At 38.2% G+C, this 23,716-nt stretch overlaps 1 protein-coding gene across 1 annotated transcript in view; it reads left to right on the forward strand.

The window, feature by feature from the left end:
- Positions 1–23,716, forward strand: part of LOC149535748 (uncharacterized) — a 96,337-nt gene that overhangs the window by 60,098 nt on the left and 12,523 nt on the right. Inside the window, exon 3 of the mRNA XM_089804748.1 lies at positions 1,051–1,452. Within this exon, the coding sequence (XP_089660874.1) occupies positions 1,051–1,452 (402 nt within the window). The remainder of the gene's footprint in view (positions 1–1,050; positions 1,453–23,716) is intronic.

The following is a 23,716-nucleotide window of genomic DNA, read 5'->3' on the forward strand; positions in this document are numbered from 1 at the left end:
TCATTTTGTTATAAAGAACATAGTTATCAATAGTTTTGTACTGCAGCCCTTGATACTTGTCTCCTGTACCAGAAATGTGTTCCCATCTCAGAGACTCATATCCCGACTTATCCAATTACTAGTAGACTGTCAATGAAGTCTTGTTGCAACTATCTGTTTCCTAGAAGCATCCCTCAAAAATTGGGAAACTTTGTATAGAGTTATCTTAAATATATCATATATATTACAGTGGTTTTTAAGAAGTGCTAATATGTGCTTCTTGAAGTGTTCCTCAAAAATTAGGAAACTTCGTATAGAGTCTTCTCAAATATATCATACACATTGCAGTGGTTTTTTAGAAGTGCTAATACTTGATTGACAAAAATTAAAAGAACTAAAGAAATACAGTAATAGAGTTGTTTTTTTTCTATATTTTGCATAGATGACTACAAGCCCTTTTTTTGTACTAGAAAATTTCTATAACAAATTCCAAAGAGGCAATAATACAATAGAAACAACTAAAGCTTAAAATCCGTACTGGCATTGAAATTTGATCAATTGATTGGTAATTTAGTCTTGAAGGATCCTCTGTCATGTTCTTGAACAATGTCACTTCTCTAGTAGTCTGTCTGCCATCTTTAGGTGATTATGGTTTCAAGTAAATTCTTAGATCATGATGATAATAAATATCAATACAATTAATCTTTTTTCTGATTGACATTTATTTCAGTATTTTAAAAAATATCTTTTAAATTTTTCTACAGCTTTTATGCATTTCACATTATATAAAGTTGTGTATCTATTGGTGATGATTTTTTTTGAAAAATCCATCCATTCCTTTATCTATATATGATTTGAATTGCAGCCTCAAATGCTGATCTCCAATTTCATTTTGGAAAATAGTGGACATTCTGTGTAGGAATGGAATTAAACATAATATTATAATTTATCTTTTGTGTTGGTATAAAATTTAAAAAAAATGCTAATTTATTAATCTTATTTCTCTAAGGATTTTTTTATATTAGTTCTTGTTGTGTGCCTAGTATTCTCACTACTTATTGTTGGTTTTAGGCAAAAAGGAAAGAAGCCTGGTTGATTGAGAAATTGCTGAAGTATGAAATTCCAAAGGCTCGGTTCGAGAGACATGATCCTGAACCCTTGACAGCTGAAGAGAAGTTTTACTTGAAACGGACTGGCCAAAAGCAGAAAAACTATGTTCCAGTTGGTGTGCGTGGAATATTTGGAGGTGTTATCCTTAACATGCATTTGCATTGGAAAAGACATGAAACAGTTAAGGTTATATGTAAACCTTGTAAACCTGGCCAAATTCATCAATATGCAGATGAGATAGCTAGATTGAGTGGAGGCATTCCAATTGATATAAGTCTAGATAACACAATCATTTTTTATCGGGGTAAGAACTATGTTCAACCCGAGATTATGTCTCCTACGGACACATTATCGAAAAAGAAGGTATTTTTTCTCATTATATGATGTTTATCTATCGCATTATTCTTCAAGTTAAAGGCACTGTTGGAATTGCATGCATGCATGCATACTGAGGCACTATCATGTTTAGCCAATACTGTTGAAGTTACCATTTAAATCCCATTTTCAAATGCAGATGCACATATGCGTGCATTTGTTCATTCACTCGTCATGTTTTGCTATAACATTCTGTGGATTCATTTTTCTTTTCTGTTTAGATCTATAGAGGATAATTTGTAGTGAACTTCCACTCATTGATTTTATACTAGAAGATTATGGGAATACATTTGTTTACAAGTTCATTCATTTGAGCAATGTAAGTGGTAATCTTTTCATAGACATGGTATATAATGTAGTATGTGTTGTAATAGGTTATCTATAACTATCATCAAAATGGATTTGACAACATTTAATATCGATTTTTAACACCTTTCTAATATGACTGTTACAAGATTTAATCATTGTGCATGGTTTAGATTTTTAACACCTTGCTAATATGATTGCTACAAGATTTAATCATTGTGTATGCTTTAGATTTTTAACACATTTGTACTTAGGTCTTATAAATAAAAATCCCTATTATTAATTTATTGGGTTCAACAGAATTAAGTCCTGTATTAGAGGGGTTTGATTTCGTTCCGGTGTGGAGTCTTGGAGAAGTCTGGGTAAGTATGGGTATGCCCAAGGGCTGGGCCTCACTTTCCCTGCCCCCTTGCCCCCCACAAACCTTCGCCCATCCCCCACCCGGCTCACTCCCCCTCCCCATATTTTAAAGAACTGATATCTTGGCCCTTTGTCCGGTGTGCTTATTTTCTGTTCCCATCTGATGTTTGGATGGGTGTGTTGTATTACGAGGTAATTGGTAAATACTTGCTTGTTAATAACAGAGACCGAAAGGTCAATTTATACAAAAGAATGAGATGATGTTTCCTTAGGAAACGATCGTAAAGAATAGAAACATTCTATTCCAGAGAAAGCAAAAAACGAAAGCAAACTAAAGCTAAAGATATTTACAAGATAACCATTAACTAATAATAGACGTCTTATCTATTATTGTAATACCCTCCCTTAATGGTTAATCTATCTAACACACCAAGCTGTCCTCTGAATTTGACAAACTTATCAGGACCAAGAGGCTTGGTGAGAATGTCTGCAGTCTGATCTGTGGTAGGAACATACTGCAGATCTATAGTCCCGTCTTCAACCAGCTGTCGTATGTAATGACAATGAACATCCACATGTTTGGTTCGTTCATGGAACACTGGATTCCGTGCTAACTTGATAACGCCTTCGTTATCAACAAACAGAGTAGTCGGTCCTGCTGGTGACATCTGCATATCCCCAAGCATCCGACGAAGCCAGACAGCTTCACATCCTCCCTTAATAGTCCCTCTGTATTCAGCCTCTGTAGAAGAGAGAGAAACTACCTGTTGCTTCTTGCTGGTCCATGTGACTGCACCGGATCCCAAACTGAACACATATCCAGATGTTGACTTTTTATCATCAACAGAGCCTGCCCAATCTGAATCTATGAACCCATTGAGTTTAGGAGTAGAACTCCTAGAATACAGAAGTCCATAATCAGAAGTGCCCTTCACATAACGAAGCACACGCTTTGCTGCCATCCAATGATCAGCCTTAGGAGCTGTCATAAAGCGTGAAATATAGCTGACTGCGAAGCTGATATCAGGCCTAGTAGCAGATAGGTAGATGAGGCTGCCTACTAGTTGCCTATACGTAGTATCATCAACGGAAGGAGAATCAGACTTGGTTGATAACTTGAGACCTTTCTCCATAGGTGTAGATGCAGGTTTGCAATCTTGCATTCGGAATTTGTCTAACAAGGCCCTGGCATATTTGGACTGAGAGATGAATATACCAGAAGACTGTTGCCAAACTTCAACACCTAAGCAATAATGCATGAGCCCAAGGTCAGTCATATCAAAAGACTGGCATAAGTGTTGTTTGATTCCCTGAATCAAAGATGTCGAACTGCCAGTGATGATCAGATCATCCACATAGATAACCAGAAGGATGATGTCACTGTCAGTAGTCTTGATGTACAGATTTGAGTCTGAAGAACTCCTCTTGAAGCCTTGATCATTGAGGTACGTATCAATCTTGATGTACCATGCCCAAGGGGCCTACTTCAAACCATAGAGAGCTTTTACCAATCTGAGAACCTGATGGTCTTTACCAGCAACCTTGAAACCAGGAGGCTGCATCATGTAGACCTCTTCATGGAGATCACCATTCAGGAAAGCACTCTTTACGTCCATCTGATGGACCTTCCAGCCAAACTGTGCTGCCATGGCTAGGACTAATCTGATGGTGCTCATCTTTGCAGTAGGAGCAAAGGTCTCCTCATAATCAATGCCCTGACGCTGAGAAAAGCCCTTTGCCACTAAACAAGCTTTGTACTTATCCAAAGTACCATCTGATTTGTATTTGATTTTGTAGACCCATTTGCAGCTAATGGGTTTCTTCCCTGGGGGAAGATCAGAAAGGACCCAAGTGTTGTTCTTCAGCAGGCTCTGGTGTTCAAATTGCATGGCCTGTTCCCACTTTGGAATTCCTTTAGCCTCGGAATATGTTTGAGGTTCAAACACACTGTGAATGTTGGCCATAAGAGCAAAGTTAACAGAATCTGTAGTTTTGCTCTTTTTCCGAGCAGTTCTCCCATCAATGAGCTCATCATCATGAAGATCAGCAAGTGTCTTAGCCCACCACTTAGGCCGGAGAGGAGAATGACCAACAGTAGTACTAGGAGATGCTTGATTAGCAGGATCCTGATTAGAAGAATCTAGATCAAACTCAGGTGAAGCATCTTCAAAACGAGGTGATCCTGCAGGAGAAGTCGGAGGTGTCTGTACAGGTATCACTGGCAGGACTGGAGCTGGAGGAGCTACTGGAGCCCTCCCATCAGGTGGACCTAATGGAAGCCGAACTCCCAAATCATGAACCTGCATAGGCTGGTCTGCTGGATCAGGAACAGGAGAAACAGGCATGAATGGTCCTCGTTGCTCATCAAAGACTACATCGCGGCTGTATATGAGACGAGATGTCTTAACATCAATAAGGCGGTAGGCTTTGTGAAGACTGCTATATCCAGCAAGCATCAGTTTCTGACTTTTGGCATCCAACTTGGTGCGTGAAGCATCAGGGATCCAAACAAAAGCAAGAGAGCCAAAAACCTTCAGGTGACTGATTCTGGGCTTGCGACCTGACCAGGCCTCTTTCGGAGTTTTACCTTTGACCACCACTGTGGGTGACCGGTTCAACAGATAAACTGCAGTGTTAATTGCTTCTGCCCAAAGACGCTTCTAAAGATGTCTGTGTTCGAGCATGGAACGAGCCATCTCGGTGATTGTCCTGTTTCGACGTTCAACTACACTATTCTGTTGTGGCATGTGGGGTGTGGTGAACTGGCGTTGGATGCCATGTGTATCCAAGAAGCTGGAGAAAACATTAGAACAAAATTCCCCCCCATTGTCTGATCTAAGAGTAATAATAGATTTCCCAGACTCTTTTTCAACTAAGGGTTTAAACTTCTGAAATACAGTAAATGCATCGGATTTCTTTTTAAGGAAATACACCCACATTTTTCTACTGAAATCATCTACAAACAACAGAAAATACCTGTACCCAAGAACAGAAGGAGTGGCCATAGGGCCGCAGATATCAGCATGAACAAGTTGAAGTACTTGAGAAGCTCGCCAAGAATCGCCACTGGGGAAAGGTGTGCGATGTTGCTTCCCAGCCTGACATGCGTCACAAACTCCAAGGTGTTGGGTTTGAATCTCTGGCAAACCAAGAACAAGCTCATCCCGAGCAAGTTGTGAGAGATAATGCACATTTAAGTGCCCATATCGCTGATGCCAAAGTGTGCTGATGGAAGATCACCGAGCAGCCATAGCTAAGTCCTGAGAATCACCAGAATCAGTAAGTTTGAAAAGACCATGATCCTCAAGACCAACTGCAACAGTAGACTTAGTCGCCCGATCAGTGATGGTGCACTGATGTGAACTGAAGGTGACTGCCAAGTGTGGAGAATGTCGCAGCAACTGACTGACCTAGAGTAGATTTAGTTCCATCCCTGGAACGTAGTACACATCAAGGAATATGAGCTTCCTCCCAACAGACTGAATTTGAATGTTGCCTTTACCAACAACCGTGTACTCTTCTCCACCACCAAAGATAACAGAATCTGAATAAGGCTGGTAGTTAGTAAACCAGTCTCTGCGGTGAGTGAAATGTCGAGAGGCACCTGAATCAATGTACCAGGCAGATGACTGCACATGATCTGCGGGTCTTTTAGCCATGAAGGCGTAAAAGGCAGATTCCGCCTGCTCAGTGTGCTTTGCACTGTTCGCTTTGGGTTGCGAACCTGATTGCTTAGATTGGGCAGCTAAGCGTTTCCGACATGCAACCTTCATGTGACCATACTTGTGGCAATAGTTGCATTGAATGTTCTTCTTTTTGGTACCATCGGATGCTGGAGCAGGAGACTTCTGCTGAGATGGTTGCTGAAACTTGCCCTTATCCTTTTGAAAGGATTTCGCAGCAAAGGCTTGCTCAGTGGAGGTGGAACTGGAGCTGCTACCGAACTGTTGTTTCCACTGATCTTGCTGAAGTAGCAGGGTGCAGAGATCGGTGAACTTTAGATCAACACCAGTAGATGTGATGTTGAGAGTCTCGATAAAATGCTCATAGGAATTTGGTAAACTCCGAGGAGTGATTACCACAATATCCTCTTCCTCCATCTTGCGACCGATGGCAATCAACTGATCACGGATTTCCTAAATCCGATTCAGGTGTGCCTGAAGCGAGGTGCGCTCATCCATGACAATAGAAAACAGAGTGTTTTTCAGAAAGAAGGCTCTGCTCTTGTCGGAAGTCTCATGAAGACCTTTGAGATGTGTCCAGATTTCGGCCGCTGTCTTGCCGGATGGAATCTGAGAAAGCTGGTCATCAGCTACGGATAGTTTGAGAAGCATTACTGCCTCTCGATTGTTTAGATCCCATGTATCTTGATCAGGACCCGAGAAGTCGGACGCTGCTTAACACCCAGAACAAGTTGATCGGTGTTTCGATATTCGAAGATTGCGATGATGCGCTGCTTCCAGGTTCCATAATTGCGACCATTGAATTTGGAATTATGCTCGAGTAGAATATTTGTTAGAGATGCCATGGCACGTTTTTGAATGAAAAATTGTGAAAATCTGTGAAGGCACGTTCTTTGAGGCAAAAATACGGAAGACCCAGAAGAATCAGAGAATGATCCAGAAGAGAGCTCGAAAAACTCAGAAGGAATCTATTGTCGTTTTTTGGATCCGCTGGCTCGAAAATCGAGGCACAAAAATCAAGGCACCCAGAAAAACGGACGACAACCCAGTTGAGCTCTCAAAAAACCCACCAAGAATTTGCAAACAAAATATTTTTTCGACCCCAAAAATTAGGGTTTCGAGCAAAAAACCCTAGTCGGTGGATTTGAAGTTCAAATTTGCAAAAAAATGGTGGTTTTCACAGTCGACCAATACTGGAAGGAGGTCATGGCAATATGGCGAAGGAAAAACTCAGACAAACTCAGAAAAACCGACGCCTTGAGGTCACGCGAACAGGGAAAACAACCATGAAACTACGGATGTCGGACCTCCAAAAAATCGCGAGTTTGCAGTCAAAACACAGGGTTTTTTTAATGTTTGAAGGACGCCTGTGAATTTTAGATGCAGGCCGACCATACACAGACCTCCAAAAAATGCATTTTTCCAATCATGAAGCCGTGATTTGCAAAGGAGTTCGGTCAAAAGAAATCGCGAGTTGCATGAACGCGGATACGGAATATGTTATTGGACATAGATGTGGCTATTTTTAAAGACCTCTAATATGGATATGGTTGGATGTGACATTATTAAAAGGCACGCACATATATTTTATACAAGTTTTTGAGTTATTAGAGGAAATTTTCGTTACTTAGAAAAAGATATGGACACAAATACTATGAAAATAATTATAGTTAATAGAAACACTTTACTATATTACTATATGAAAAAATAGTAGAGTTGCATTCGAAGATAACCCAAAGAAATGAGTTGCTGAAATAGAAAAATATGTCATTTGCCTTCCTTATTTGGTGTAGGTTTTATTTATACCAAGATGATTTGAAAAAGTCGAATAAGTGAAGTTTTATTAAATTAAATCCAGGAAGATTTACGTCAAATTTTTAAAAAAATCAAATCACGTAGTATTAGACATGGTTGGAAAATCAAGATATTTTGGGCACATGTGGGTACAGTATTGGACGTGTGTCTGGGCCATGTTGGATACGTGTATCCAAATCAGATACAGGGATATGAGTGTATTGAGAAGGGACAAAGGAATTTTCGGCTACTCTGAATATAACTTATAGAATAAAATGCTGATAGATTGTATGGCCAAACCCAGGTGTACTGAACCTAAGAAAAAAATGTCATCATACCAGCAAACTATTGAAATTGGTAGGGAAAAAGAAACAACTAGATCAAGCCATCATCGCATATAATAAATTGTTGTATTATTTTATCGGGAATTCGTTCACTGATTTATCACATGTCAATACTTCAAGTTATAAAACATTTGATATCATACAAATCTCTCAAGTTCTCTACTTGACACAACTAATTATCTGATATACACTACTAAATATTTAATTATTCTATCTTATGTATTAACATTCTAATATACTAATTCTTTTTCTCATTAACCTAATAAACCAAGATTTAATATAATTTGTAGCATTCCTCACTTATTAGACAAACTTTAACAAAGGACGAAATGCTGCATAGATTGAACATAACAACCCATTTGAAAATTAGACAAAGCACCTTCACCAATCTCTTGTCAGAAATTTGATGTGACATGGTTGGTTGCCCTTGGAGCGAAACGCCTAACTACCCGCTTGACAGCATTCAACTCGGTAGGTGAGTTCGAATTCAAAAAAGAGAGGGAAAATGTTTTTTTGAGCCAGACAAAAGGAATGAATCTTATTTTCATTTGAAGGGTCAGGAGTAAGAAGGAAGCAGATAGAGGAAAAGTGTAGAACATAGGAGGAATATTCAGAGTTCAGAGGATAGAAGGAAGGTTTAGTTTCAGTGTTTGCAGCAGTACGTGTTTGAATCTCTCTGTCATTCTGTAAGTACATTTTGTTTTATTCTGAGAAACAATGATTGCTCCAGGTGTTATTGTATGCAACCTTTAGTGCTATTATTGGTTGAAGTCGAATGCTCCCAAATTTTATAATAGTTTTAACCTAGTTGAATAGAAAGCAAGCAAGCAGGCATACTTGGCTCATTGTTGTCTCCCTTCTATTCGCTATTGCATGTTTAGTATTTGAGAAGTTCATACTTGCAAGTTTTTTTGTTATCCTCTCTGTGTGTTAATGGTGGAAATGTTCAAACAAAAAGTTTGTAGATAGCTCACTCGGTTTGTGTAAGACGTGGTGTCTCTACCGAGCCCACCAAGCTTCCATCTAAAGTTCTTACCAAGTTCACTCAGTTCCTTCGTCAACCGTTCTTGGTGTTGGTTGAGTGTTGAGCTTGCCGTGCTCCACCTTCCTTTTGTTGACCGAGCTCACTCAGCATCCACTGTGCCTAGCTCCACCTCCTTTGGTGGCCGAGCTCACTCGGCAACCTCTTGTGCCGAGTTGCCCTTATTGCCGAGCTTACTTGTCTTCTTCGTGTGCCGTGTCACTCGGCACCATCTGCCTGTCATTCGGCACCCTCTTGTGCCGAGCAGAACTGTCACTCAGCGTTCCTTGTTTGCCGAGTGGAATTTCTAGTTTGTGAAGTTGAATTCTCTACATCTGCCCTCTCATTGAAAAGACAAAAAGTTGATTGCATCAACAAATTTCTTGACCATCAAACCCAAAAATCCTCTATATCGCATGAGAGGACAACTCCTAGAGCCCACCCTCCTTTGAACATGTCAAATTTCTTTCTTCAATGCCTCAACAATGAGATGGCAATCTTGTCCAAGAGTCCATTTTATCCCTTCTCTAGTGTTGTGGGAAATACATCCCTCTTGAGAACAAAAATAATGTAGATACACTAACCCCACTGAATTTCATCAAAGCTTACACTGTCCACTAAATACTGTCAAGAAAGACATGTCCTCTCTATCCATGAAGGGACACATATGTGGTGTTGCTTCTCGAACAATATATCATCGCAGTGTGAGAAGGTAGCTCAATATGTGGATAATTTTTAAGCTCCTTTGTCATCTAGGCTCTTCTTTGGCTTGTTTGGTCCTTGACATAGTTATTCCACCTCACTGTGTGGTGGGGAGAGTCTTTATTGTGTACTATAAAATGACAATCTTCTACCTCATTTTTGGTGGCAATAAAAGATATATTATAATATTTCTTCACGATGCCATCAACACGATCTTTGGCCTAGTGAATACACTTTATTTGAACATGTCTGTTTTTTTCTGAAATTAGTAACAGTTGAAATTTTGTATATTTTGTTGTTGAAATGTTATGCTTCCTCTTGACAAGTAAATCAATATCTTTAGTAGTTTGACTTTTATTGACTGTAATTTTCTTTATCAATCAAAGAAGAAATCACAATTTCCAAACTTAGATTTAGTTTGTTTAATGTAAATACAACATTTTCAAAACTTGAAGGTGCACTGATCAAGAAATTGATTTGTTGCAAAGTAGTTTGAACTTCTCTTTAAAAGAGTTTGTGATTTCTTCTTTGTATTTTGGGAGGCTAGTTCAATCTTTGTGTACCATTCAATGGGGATGCCTCTTAGGGTCGTAAATAACCAAAGTCAATGTACTTTGTCACTCTAGACATTTCCTGGCCAAATGTTTTTGTAGGTGTTACATTGTCTAATTGGGTCTTCTAATCCATCTCTTCTAAGCTTAGGTAGCTTTTGCAATTCTACACGGGCTTGATTGTGGTGTCACCATGGTTTTTGCCCAGATGCAAACTTAGCTCCTAGAATGTCTTTTGTGAGGAATTCTGTTTCGAATGTTATAGTGCTTCTTTAATACTCCTGAACACGTGGAATCCTTTACTACTCTTGCAGCTTTAATGTTCTACACACTCGATCCACATTTTTGTGCTCTTCTATAAGTTCTAATCCTTAGCTTTCAAGCTGTTGGATCAGTTTCTTCTATCAACAAATCTTTGATGCTTTGAGGGTTTGCTTTTATATGCTTAGATCTCTCTCTGTTTGCAATTAGTCCGCAAAATTCATCTCCTAGGGAAGAAATTTTATTGTCTAAAGCATAATAGACAAACTGAAACTCAAATAGTACTTGGGAAGCCCAAAATTTTCAACTCGACAACTACTTGACGAAAGCTTTGCAAAAACTCGACAATTTAGAAAGTCTAAAAATTAAAATCTCTTCTATATTTTTTTTGTATAACTCAATTACAAAATGCATTTAATCAAAAATGACATTTTGAAAGAGAAAATGCATGGTTTTATAGCAAAAACATCGTGAAAGGCACATTCTAGCCACTATTTACCTTTATCAGCATTTTGACCCACAATTTTTGTGTCTATAAAAACACGAGCTAAACTTGTGAAACTCGCTCGGGGAAAAAATAGGCAGCACTTGGCAACTTGGAGAGTACTCAAAGTTTTCAAACTATGGTCTTAACAATGCTATCTTCATGTTTCTTATCAAATGTGGTTTGCAAGGTTGACACATGCTTTCTTTGGTTATTGAAGATGTCTAGCTCATCACACTCACTCTTCCCTTCTAAGCTTATTCACAATGAGTTTAATGTCTTGATATCTTCGCTCCTAACCATGATTTTGACTAAAGCTTTAATTTCAAATTTTGGATAGACTTTGGTTTTGAGTTTGTACTCTTGGAGTCTCTTGTGACCAACTTCTTTTCTCTCTTTGATCTGTAAAGTTATGAACATTAGGAACCTTCTAATCTTCGGTCCTGAGTAGATTCTTTTTTTCTTCTTTCATTTATTGGGGTCTAAGGGAATGAATTATCTTTGATCAGTCTTTCTTTTTTAAATTTTAGGACAATTATGTCAATATTTTTTCTTTGACCTGATAAAATTAGTACTTTAAGAAATGGACTAGAGATGATCAGCCAAGGATTAAATTGCTTTCCCTGAGTATGCAAAGTCTGTTTAAAGCACTTGATAACTTTTATCAAACAAACAGCCATCGGCATCTAACCACTAAGAACTAATTACGTGAAGTCAACAAGTGAACGATACATGTTTGAGAATAGATCATAATAAAGACATGCTAAGTACAGGTGTCATTGATAAACTGCCCAAAACATTCATAGATAGTTCGGGCTAAATTGTACCCAAGTCTTGTGTACTAAAATTAACTAAAACTGGCCACAGAATTCAGTTCTGAAACTGAGGTATTCAAACACTTGTCATGCAATCTTAACTCTTCAATGTATAAATGTTCTGAAAACAATCTGTGTCACTGCTTGGAATTTAGCACTATGAATTGACATGATTAACCAACAGCAGTACATTGAAAATCTACCCAGAAAGAATTCCAACTGAACTAACATTAATCATTCATACCAATACTGACAATAGGAAACAATAAACTCTCTGCTGTATTCCAGAAGTTAAACTAGAGTAACACAATAATGACAGATGAAAATAAAAATCACAGGGAAGCAGATAGATAAAGACCGACCTGTGTTGAGGTTGGACTGAGGAGAGCATGCGACTGGAAAATACTTCTATCACGCTGCTACAGGTTGTTGTTCCTTTAAAACACGAGGTGGTATGTTGTTGACAGTGAACTCATTCAACCTGTGCAATGGAGGATATTCCTTGGACGCGGTTACTGCGTAAGCTCTGAAGGGAACCCTGAACTTCTATCAACCTCGACATCCACTTTCCTTGGCTCATGTGCACACTGTTGTAGAGCAAGAAGGTCTAACACGACATAGGAAAGACATGGTGCTTCTCTCTCGACCAGACTGCCAACTACACCCTTTAAACCCGTACTTCAATGCATGGGGAGCCTGAGGTATTCACTGTAATGAGAGCAAAGTCTTCAGCTAACAATGAGTTCCTGCCCTTGAAAATCCATCGGAAAACTAAACTCGAGGGATTTCATCCTCAAAGTTTGCCAGTCACACCAAAGCAACAAGAGTTCTGAATATTTTGAATTCATAAACTTCTTGTGTGTAAATCCCAAGGCAAGGTTCCTTATTTATAACCTCAAAGGGAGGGAAAGACGTTGAAATAAGGGATGTGAGATAAAACAACAATTTTGTCCTATAGTCACTTAAGTCACTTTATAAAATAAATGACTTTATAAACATAAAGCAACTTTATCCACACGCTTTAATATAATAACCGATGTACTTAAGATAAAATTTCCGATGTGATTGATGTCGTTAATCTATCCAGATGTGGTGATAGATTAACTTGGCGCCATAACACTAGTGCGGAGAAGGGGACATGATAGTCCTCCCTTTCCGAGATTGCTTGCCCTCAAGCAATCTCAATGCTGGGTGCTGCAAGTAGACTCACCTTCCCAGGTGGCGTCCTCATATGGTAAGTCTTTCCAACGAACTAGATATTCCTTGATAGTCCTGTTACACAGCTTCCTTTCCTTGGTTTCAATCACCTCATCCGGTACCAAAATAAGTTTACCCTCCTCATCAAGCGGAGACAAACTCTTTGAAGGAACAATCTACTGGCCAACAGCCTTCTTGAGGCATGAGACATGAAATACGTTGTGGATTTGGCTGTCACCTGGCAAATCCAACTCGTAAGCAACCTCTCTCACCCTCCTGGTGATGCAGTAAGGTCCGTAAAATTTGGGCTTAAGTTTCTCTCATCCACTTTTCTTCAAGGAGCTTTGTCTATACAAATGTAGATGAAGAAAAACCCTGTCACCCATTTCAAAACTCCGCTCAGTACGATGCCGATCAGCATATAACTTCTGCTGGTTCTGTGCCTGATTAATATTAGCCCCAAGAGCTCTGAGGATGTCCTGCTGATCCAAAATCCAATTTTTGGCCAATGGCGCCCTGCTGTCCAGTAAGGCTAAATCAATGAAAGAGAGAGGCTAGTAACCATAAAGGGCGTGGAAAGGAGTCATCCGAATAGACATATGATAAATGGAGTTATAGCAATACTACCCCAAGTACAGCCACTTAGCCCATGCTCTCTGCTGATCTGTAATGTAATTTCTCAAGTACCCCACCACCCATTTATTCACTATTTCGGTTTGACCATCCGTTTGTGGGTGATAGCTAGTGCTGGGAGTTAACTCTGTACCTGTCAATCTAAAAATCTCCTGCCAAAAGGTGCTGAGAAACCTACTGTCCTTGTCACTCACAATAGTCCTGGGTAATCCATGGAGACGAAAAACCTCTCGAAAGAACAACTCAGCCACCTGAGAGGCTGACCAATTCACGGCAATGGCGAAGAAGTATGCGAACTTAGTCAGTCAGTCTACCACCACAAAGATGCAATCTATGCCCTGGACCCTAGGCAACCCTGTGATAAAATCCATGGAGATACTCTCCCACCTTTGAGTTGTAATAGGGAGAGGCTATAGTAAACTTGCAGGAAAACTTTGTTCTGACTTGTTTTGTTGACAAGTTTGACACTCTCTAACATGCTGCAATACATTGTCCTTTAGCTCCTTCCAAGGGAATCTCTCCCTAATCTGCTTGTAGGTTTTGAAAAAACCTGAGTGTCCTATTGATGGTGCATTGTGTATGGTGTGCATAATATCCCCTTTTAGTTTAGATTCGGGTACTAGGTAGATTCTATTTTTGTAATATATAATATCATTTATTACCTTGTACCGCTCATCCTGAAGTATACCATCCATAATCTGACATGCGTGAGCATTTTTAGAATACTCTAGCATGTTTTAGGTCCTTGTTTGGTGCTCTTGGTCTCCGGTCCTGCTGCTGTTTGTCAACCTCCCTTTTTTCCTGATTTAGGCACTGGACAAAGGTCAAATTTTGTTTAATTGGGTCCGGAAACAAATCCCATTCATCAAACATTGCCATAACATTGTCCGGTAGTAAATTTGGTGCTTTTGGTGGTACTGCTTCTTCCTCTAAATTAAAAACTGGCATTAAGGGCTTGTCAGTGTTATGTGTGGTAGCTCTAATAGGTCGGGGAGATCTAGCTACACTACCACCTCTACTGTGACGGCTTGGAGCTCTTCTATGGACCGGGGCCAACTGTTGCATAGTACCTGCTAGTTGCTGAAGAGCATTAGTGTCGTCAGTAAATATGGTATTAGGATGTATGTCGTTAGTATCAGGATGTATGTCATCGATATCAGGATGTATGTCGTTAGTATCAAGATGTATGTTGTTGGTATCAGGATGTATGTTGTCGGTATCGGCCGACAGAGTGTGTATCGGGATGTATGTCATTGGTATCGGGAAGGTTCTACGTCGGTATCGAGAAGGTTCTTAGTATGTAGCTGACATGTTGTATGTGGTCGACGGACACCTTCGAGAAGGTTCCTTGAGATGTATATATACCCCCCTCCGGGATCATTGTAATCATCTTATCATCAGAATCATCAGAAGCATAATGTAATATCTGTGTCATGCGAATAATACAAGGAGTCTGCTGTTCTTATCTATTGTCTATATGCATTAATTTCTTTACCCCAGTATGATAAACATTTGGCACCGACTTGCCACCTAGTAGATTGCTTGGGAAGCAGAGCGGACAGCCTTGTTAGTGCAACTCGAGGAAAGTGCACGAGGGAAGCAGTAGGCAGAACAACAATTAGTAGCAGCAGAACAGCGGTTGGTAGCAGCAGTACAGGAGGAGGACTCAGCGAAGAAGGCTCATGATCAGAAAGAAGCCGAGTGCCAAGAGGTTGCATTGATGTTGAAAGAAGTAGTGGAGGAGAACTCTCAGATCATAGCTGATTTGAAGGTTCAGACGGAACAAGTGTATCAACTTCAACGCAGCCGGTCTTCAGAGTCCGAGACACAGCCTTCTGGTTCATGATGTCTAAGTCTATGTTGTTTTATGAATAAATGTAGTTAGTTGTTGAGTTTTGTTGTGTGGTCGTCTAGAGACAACTTTTCTTTTTGGGGGGGGATGATGTCGTCAGTAAATATGGTATCAGGATGTATGCCGTCAGTATCAAGATGTATGTCGTCGCTATCAGGAAGGTTCTTATTATGTAGCCGACATAGTTGTATGTGGCTGATGGACACCTTCGAGAAGGTTCCTTGAGATGTATATATACCCCCCTCCGGGATCATTGTAATCATCTTATCATCAGAATCATGAGGTAATATCTGTGTTATATGCGAATAATACAAGGAGTCTGCTGTTTTTATCTATTGTCTGTATGCATTAATTTCTTTACCCCAGTATGGTAAACAATTAGCAATGTTGTTTGGTCCATTTTTGATAGCCCGCAATGTTTTCTTTACTTCACGTTCCTATTCCGTCTCATTATGTGCCATTTGAACGTTGTTTTTCCGGTTCAGCCTTTCCTAAATGACCAATCTGTTGAGTAATATGAGTTTGTCCACCTGTTCCAAATTCTACTTCCTCATCCACTGTAAAACTATCTTCTATCTTGATATGATCTGAAGAACCTGCTTGTTCCAGCTGTAGATGACTGAACTTATGTTGTCTATTACTCATTCCTAACTGTCATTTTGGGTAAAAAATAGGTCTGCAAAATATCTATTATTTCCCACAAGATGGCAGGTCTTGTGGCTCTGATACCACTGTACTAAAATTAACTAAAACTGGCCATAGAATTCAGTTTTGAAACTGAGGTATTTTAACAAACACTTGTCATGCAATCTCAACTCTTCAATGTATAAATGTTCTGAAAACAATCTGTGTCACTGCTTGGAATTTAGCACTATGAATTGACATGATTAACCAACAATAGTACATTGAAAATCCACCCGGAAAGAATTCTGACTGAACTAACATTAATCATTCATACCAATGCTGACAATAGGAAACAATAAACTCTCTGCTGTATTCCAGAAGTTAAACTAGAGTAACACAATAATGACAGATGAAAATAAAAATCGCAGGGAAGCAGATAGATAAAGACCGACCTGTGTTGAGGTTGGATTGAGGAGAGCTTGCGACTGGAAAATACTTCTATCATGCTGCTACAGGTCATTGTTCCTTTCAAATAGGAGGTGCTATGCTGTTGACAGTGAACTTATTCAACCTGTGCAATGGAGGATATTCCTTGGACGCGGTACTGCATAAGCTCTGAAGGGAACCCTATGGTAAATCCGTCGGCGTCCATTCCAATCACCTTCCACCCAACTGTATGAAGTGTTACTCAACTAACTTCCAGTCCCATGAACTTCTACTAACCTCGGCATCCACTTTCCTTGGCTCCCATGCTTTATGTTGTAGAGGAACAAGGTCTAACACAACGCAAGAAAGATATGGTGCTTCTCCCTCGACCAGACTGCCAACTACACCAAAGTTCTGAATATTTTGAATTCATAAACTTCTTGTGTGTAAATCCCAAGGCAAGGTTCCTTATTTATAACCTCAAAGTGAGGGAAAGAGGTTGAAATAAGGGATGTAGGATAAAACAACAATTTCGTCCTGTAGTTGCTTAAGTCACTTTATAAAATAAATGACTTTATAAACATAAAGTAACTTTATCTACACACTTTAATATAATAATTGATGTACTTAAGATAAAATTTCCAATGTGATTGGTAGGCATCCTTACAGTTAATGCTGTTAATCTATCCGGATGTGGAGATAGATTAACCTGGCGCCATAACACTAGTGCGGATAAGGGGACATGACATCTTGTTACAATCCAAAGATTGCTAGAAGCTTCTCAAACTAGCTGAAAATAGAATTGTAGACCTCCCAAGTGACTCAAAACCACCTAGAAAGTTCTTTGCATTTTGGAGCAAATTGCTTTGAAGTCTAGACCATGGAAAATTTAAAACAAAGGATGTCCTCTATGTAAAAGGATTAAAGAAAAACTTACTAAGTGTAAGTCAGCTTTGTGGTCAAGGTCATAATGTAATATTTCATCCTAAGGTTTGTTGATGCGAGTTTTGTATCACTTACATAACATATTAGTAATTGAATATCTGATACAGAGTATCAAACATACAATTCCTCTCTTGAAAAGTTATTGCTCATGGGATATGAGAATAACTCCAATGTTCCTTACACTTGTGGATGCTCACTCAGTTTTGTAACATCCAGTTTTCCTGGGTCTAAATTAACATCTAACATAAGCATAGAATACAGTTATAACTTCGATTTTATAAGAAGGCAATTACATCATTCATGTTCATGTGAAGAAGATTTACTGTTAAAGCCAGTTAAACAAAAATTTCATAACTAAATACTTGAAATACCTTTTAATGAAATTACTTCAGAAATTGGAATCACATACCTCGGAAAATTGAGACTGAAAATCATCTAAGTATGCTTCTGCAACCACCCGGGTTAGTCCACAAATACACTATAACAATTTCCCAAATCAACTGCTATCTCAAAAATCATTTGATGAATACAATTAAATACCACTATAACTTAAATTAGGGCATCATATATCATCTTACCAATTAGGGCATCATATATCATCTTACCAATTAGGGCATCAATTACCATCGGTTTACCTAGGGCTTCTGATATCGCTTTACCACTTAGGGCTTCTGCGATCATGGATTCAATTTAGGGCTTCCGCGAAGATGGATTTTATCTAGGGTTTCTGCGACGACAAATTCAATTTAGGGCTTCTGCAACCACGGATTCAACTAGGGCTTTCAATACCACGGATTCAGTTAGGGCTTCCAATACCACTGTATCAATTAAGGTTCCAGCTGTCACACAATTAATTAGGGCTTCAGATTTCTTTTCCTTTCGATTGCTTATCTATGAAAATATCTCAAGATTAGATAAATTCTTATATTCAATATTCATTTATATGAAAGTAAAAATGATGATAACAATGAGATACTTAAATTTAATCTTACCTTCTCATTAACAAAAATGATATTACCTGTTTCCGATAAACAATTGAATGCATGACTTATCTCTGTCTGTCGCATATCCAACATCTTGAGAGAGATGAAACGTTGTCAGGGGCTTAACCACCCAACCTTGGACCACAATATATATCCCCACACGATCTCTAACGAGAAAGGCCCTCTCTATTCGGAATTGACAGGGAACATCTTACCATCCATTGGACTTCAAGATATAAACACGCCATACAACTTGGTAACAGTAGATCACCATAACAGGATTATGCATGAGTTACTAATTTGTTTAAATGGTAAATATGGAATGTCATAACTGATACTGATTCATTTTATTGAGGATTCCTTTCTTACCACATCACCCATCTTCTTGGCTTCACAGCCAGATGAGTCCAAGTATTCGGGGTTCTCAGAGCAGACAACTCCTTCGTATATTTAAGAAAATTATATACAACCATCATTTCATAAAACTATGATTATGTCCTTAAGAGATCTCAAAATGTCAACATTCTTGTATTTCTTTTTAATAGGTTCATCTACACCTCCTTACCATAATCAGGCCTTTAGGCCATTGACTCATTGGTGCCTGAACAATTAACCTTAACTGTTATGTCTTGTACCTTAATTACCTTATTATGGCTCTTAGCCTGGTAATTTTCCTTGGTACTTTGTTTTGTTATTCAATTCAAATTTTAAACAATATTCCATATTGTATATTATCTTTTACCAAGAAAGAGAGTTATTAAAAGAATCTACAGAATAATACATATTCGGATATTATGGTGAAAAACAATCCTATAACTGGATCAATGCTATGGCAGTTGATTTAATCTTGAATATAGATAAATTTAGATTAACTGCAGTCTGCTTATATATTCCATCCAATACAGATAAATTAAAAAGGCTGAATAGAAAAACGTTTAGCTTTACACTTTCAATAACAATGGAAAATGTATGTCAACTTACATAGGTTTAAACCTATGACCGACTCAGCATCATGTTGAAGGAATTATAATTAGTTCTAGGTAGCAGTCGTTTTCAGCTTCTTGATTCAGCATTAGACCATGAGTAAACGAGAGTTATAAAAATAAAAACCTCCGCAACTAAGCTGATTAAACATGCAAACAAAATGATCAAAGGTGTGGCAAAGAATACCAAAAACGTCAATAATCAGAATGTCTGCGACAACAGCCTCAGGGGAACCAGTGACATAAGCCATCAAGTCATGAAAGGCTTCGAGCTTTCCAATGCCAATAGAAGGATGATCTCGTGGTGGAGGCGTCTCACAACACCACGGTCTTGCCATTATCTTTCTTTCAAACCAGCTGTGAACTGTATCTCAGAATCTAGGGCAAGGATGAATGCCGAGAGCAAGAATGGATGGCTTTTGATCTGATTCGATGCAATAATAAATAAGAACAAAAACAGGGTTCAGATAGCACCAAAAATACTGATAAAGGAATTCGGAAGATATCCAGTCAAAGTGCTTGAAGATTGTCGGTTAGTAAGCATGGATGATTGTTAATACGTAAATGGTTCAAAATATAGACTAGAGTCCGACCTTATGGCTTCTATCCATTACAAGAAACTATCTGAATTCCACTCATGAATTCAATGTAAAGCAAGAAAATAAAGTTAAAAGGTTATAATGGATTCTAATTTCCAATTATATAATCGCTTAAAAAACAAGGAAAGCATAAAAGAATGGGAAAAGAATTGAAAGATTATAACTCGAAAATAATAATAATTCAAATGTTGTTAAAATTCGAACATTATTTATATGTACAAGTAACATCGCTTTATTAATTATTAAAATTATAATGGTGCCAAATCAGTTATACATATATGAATGTTAATAAATATTAATTAAAATAATATGATGAAATATATATTAAAATCCTTTAAGATACATTTTATATTTTAACTCAATTTTTTTATTTAAATTATTTATTTAAATAACTCATGTAATTCCACATATGTATCCTGTTTCAAATCGCTAGGTCTTTTACTTGTTTGCCAGTGATGGTGATGCCCTGCCTAATTCTTTTCTGACAATGCTGTCACCCCTTCGACATGCTTTCTGCAAGGAATTTCTCCATAATTAAATTATAAATTATATAATCATAAATAATCATAACAGTTAACCTTTCATCCTAATTTCATGAATTCACGATTAACGATCAACTAACATGTCATCTGCACTAGAAATCATAACGACCAACTAACTTACTTTTTTGCTAGACTATGTCAAATTAAACTGCCAACTGACTTCATGTGAACCTCAACATCTATATTTCAAGCTAGGTCAAAAATTGGGATGTAACATGTTTTATCGATGTGATTCATTGGTAATCACATAGGTGGCCTTATGCAAATTGTTGAGCATGACTTGGACTTTGGTGGGATGATGGAGATGGTGGTTCAGTATGGATGCTAGATGTTGTTGATGGAAAGTGATGGTGGTGGAGGGTGAATGGTCCTAATGATTGGTGTTTTTCTAACTCTCTTCTCCTTAATTCTATGTCCTAAATTACTTGCTATCCTACTCCTACTCCTATGGATGGAAGACTAGCAAATGGATTGCGATTGAACCTAATGAAAGTTAACCAGCGGCCTCACTTCCACAGGTGCAATGATTCAAAGGAAAAATAAACTAGTTTGCCATGCAAGGCTTCCCAACAAGCTGTTAGGATGCTAGTGGTCTAGTATTGATCCCTATCGAACACCTACTAATGCTACCATGCAACTATCCATTTACTTTACTCTTAGCAACTTGAAATGAAATTTGCTTCAACAACTTGAAAAGAAATCTACTCTATCTTTTTGGAAGTAGAAACCATGCAATAATACCAAAGGCCCTTAATCACCATGCAAGTCACAACAATAAGAAAGAAATAGCGAATTTTCTTAGTATTTTATGCAACAATTTTCTTTGACTTACAAATGAGAGCAAATGGCCTTCTGTAGATGCCAAAATTACAACCGATGGTAGAGATCAAAAGCAAAACCGATGATCTAGATCAAATCCTAGAAACCCTAATTAGGGTTGCCACTTCATCGGCCAATGAGAAGATGCCACCTTGTCAATGGACCAATGAAAAAGGAGTAAAAGCGGCAACCAATGAGAAGGCACCAAAATGGAGGCCAATCAGAAATAGACACTTGTCCTATTCTAGAAGAAAGAGAATTTGCCACTTGGGCTTATATTAAATGATCTTCTAATATGACTCTTCCATTTTTCTTTCATTCTTTTAGCTAAGGCAATGAACCTAGCTAGCCTTTCGTTGATTTCTTCCAAGGGAGGACAAGGTGTGTGCTTTATCTTGAGCTCTGCCGCTTTCATCATGCTGTTTGCTACTTATGTCTTCTCATACTCTTTTGCGATTCCAATAAAAGCATTGAGGGAAGAAAGGGTGTTCAAATGTCTCTTCTTGATACTAACCTTTTTTAGCTCATCCAATCTCGATCCAAGCTTTGCTTCATTGATGTCCTCTTCTCTGATATCTTCAAAATCAAGTGCTACTCCGATGTTGCTCATCATGGTTGTAATGGAAGTGTCGACACTTGGGCTGTGATGTGCAACCGCCTTCTGTATATCTTCTTTGCCAAGGGGGATTGTACTTCCTTTAGTCTCTCCTTTACCCGTATCATGTCTACTGTACTGATATTGGTGTTAGTTATTCACTTCATTTTCGAGAAGAAAGGTGTTTTGGGCATCATATCCTCTTTGTCTTTCTTAGAGTTTGTCCCCTTAGGATTCTTGCTTGTACTAACATCCTCCATCTCGTCGCCTTATTATGGGATGGTAAAGTGGTGGACAATTAGACAAGCATAACCAAGGGAGGCAATCCTTAGACTAGAACGAAAGAAAGAAGTCAGCTTAAGGACCCCTTTCAACTCTAAATGATTAAAAGTCACCTCTACCAATAGCCGGATCTTGACTCTTTTGGAATTTAGGATCAGACCTTGAGAATTGCAAATCCTCTTGCAAATGAGAAATTTAAACACTTGAAACTGTCCACCATTTGTCCACAAAAATTTAGACCTTTGATCTCAATAATTTCCCAAATAAAATTGCCTAATTTAGGGCAGAAATCGCAGCTCCTTCCACAAAAATCAGAATTTGCAAAAAAAAATCGCCTAACACTATGAAAATCTGCCTTCCAACAAAAATCGCCCAAAAGAAAGAGCCAATTTTGCCCTAGGAAAAAATCGCTTATGAAGGAGAAATCTGCACTTGCAAGAAAAATCGCCCAACAATGGAGAGCTGCTCCAAGACAAAATTCGCCCAAAACAAGAGAAGACTGCCCTTGCTAAAATTGCCAACACCTTGAGGAGGAAAAGTGAGAAGTGAGGAGGAAATGGGAGAGAGGCCTCCTTTTATACCCAACTTTCCTACTCCCTCCAAGCTGGCCGACTTGGACCCTGGGAGCAAGAAAAACAATAATTAATGCACAATTATGGCCCACAATTAAATACTTAGTTAAATATTAACTTTGCCAAAATGAAAATTGCTTCTTTTTTAAATTACCAATTAGATCCACATTGCAAAAAGAATTAAATAATGCCTTGGAGATGTTAAATACTTCCATTTAATGAGGATTTGGTAATTAATATGTCATTAAAATTGGATTTTGGCTAACCAAAAGCCATTTTTCAATATTAAATTACCAATTTCATTAAAAGTTAAAAAGTTTTCAAGGCAATTTTAACCCATTAAAGACAATTTTTGCAATTTATATCCAAATTGATTTTGCTATGCCATTTAATTTTTTTTGACAAAAGTAAAATCACTTCTAGAGCCTAAAATCGATTTGTAATTTGGCTTCATCTCTGCAAAATTAATTTTTTCACCAGAGAAAAAATTTAAGATTTTCCAAAACTCAAATCCAACAAAATTTCCCATTTGAAAATTATTCAAATTTACATAGTTATATCCAAATTTTCAAAAGAAAACATCTAAGTACAAATTTACAATTTTATCCTACCAAATGTTGTCTCTTAAAATTTTGTCTGGCCTAAGGATGAAATTGGTTGTTCTAGAAAATCAAGTGCAAAGTGGGTGAAAATAAACTAAGCCTCTCCCCACTGGCCTGAAGGTGTCCAAAGCTCAAAATTCTCAAAAAATAAAAATTGTTGGACAATCCCAAAATTTACCGAGGCGATTAAAAAAAGGGGGTTCCCCAAATTATTTTGGGGCGATGGTGTGAGAACCTCACAACAAGGTTCTGAAATTAAGGATGGAAAATTGATACC

The sequence above is a fragment of the Cupressus sempervirens genome, chromosome 10, assembly GCF_028749045.1.
Source record: "Cupressus sempervirens isolate cs-2001-9-10 chromosome 10, ASM2874904v1, whole genome shotgun sequence".
Lineage (NCBI taxonomy): Eukaryota > Viridiplantae > Streptophyta > Pinopsida > Cupressales > Cupressaceae > Cupressus > Cupressus sempervirens.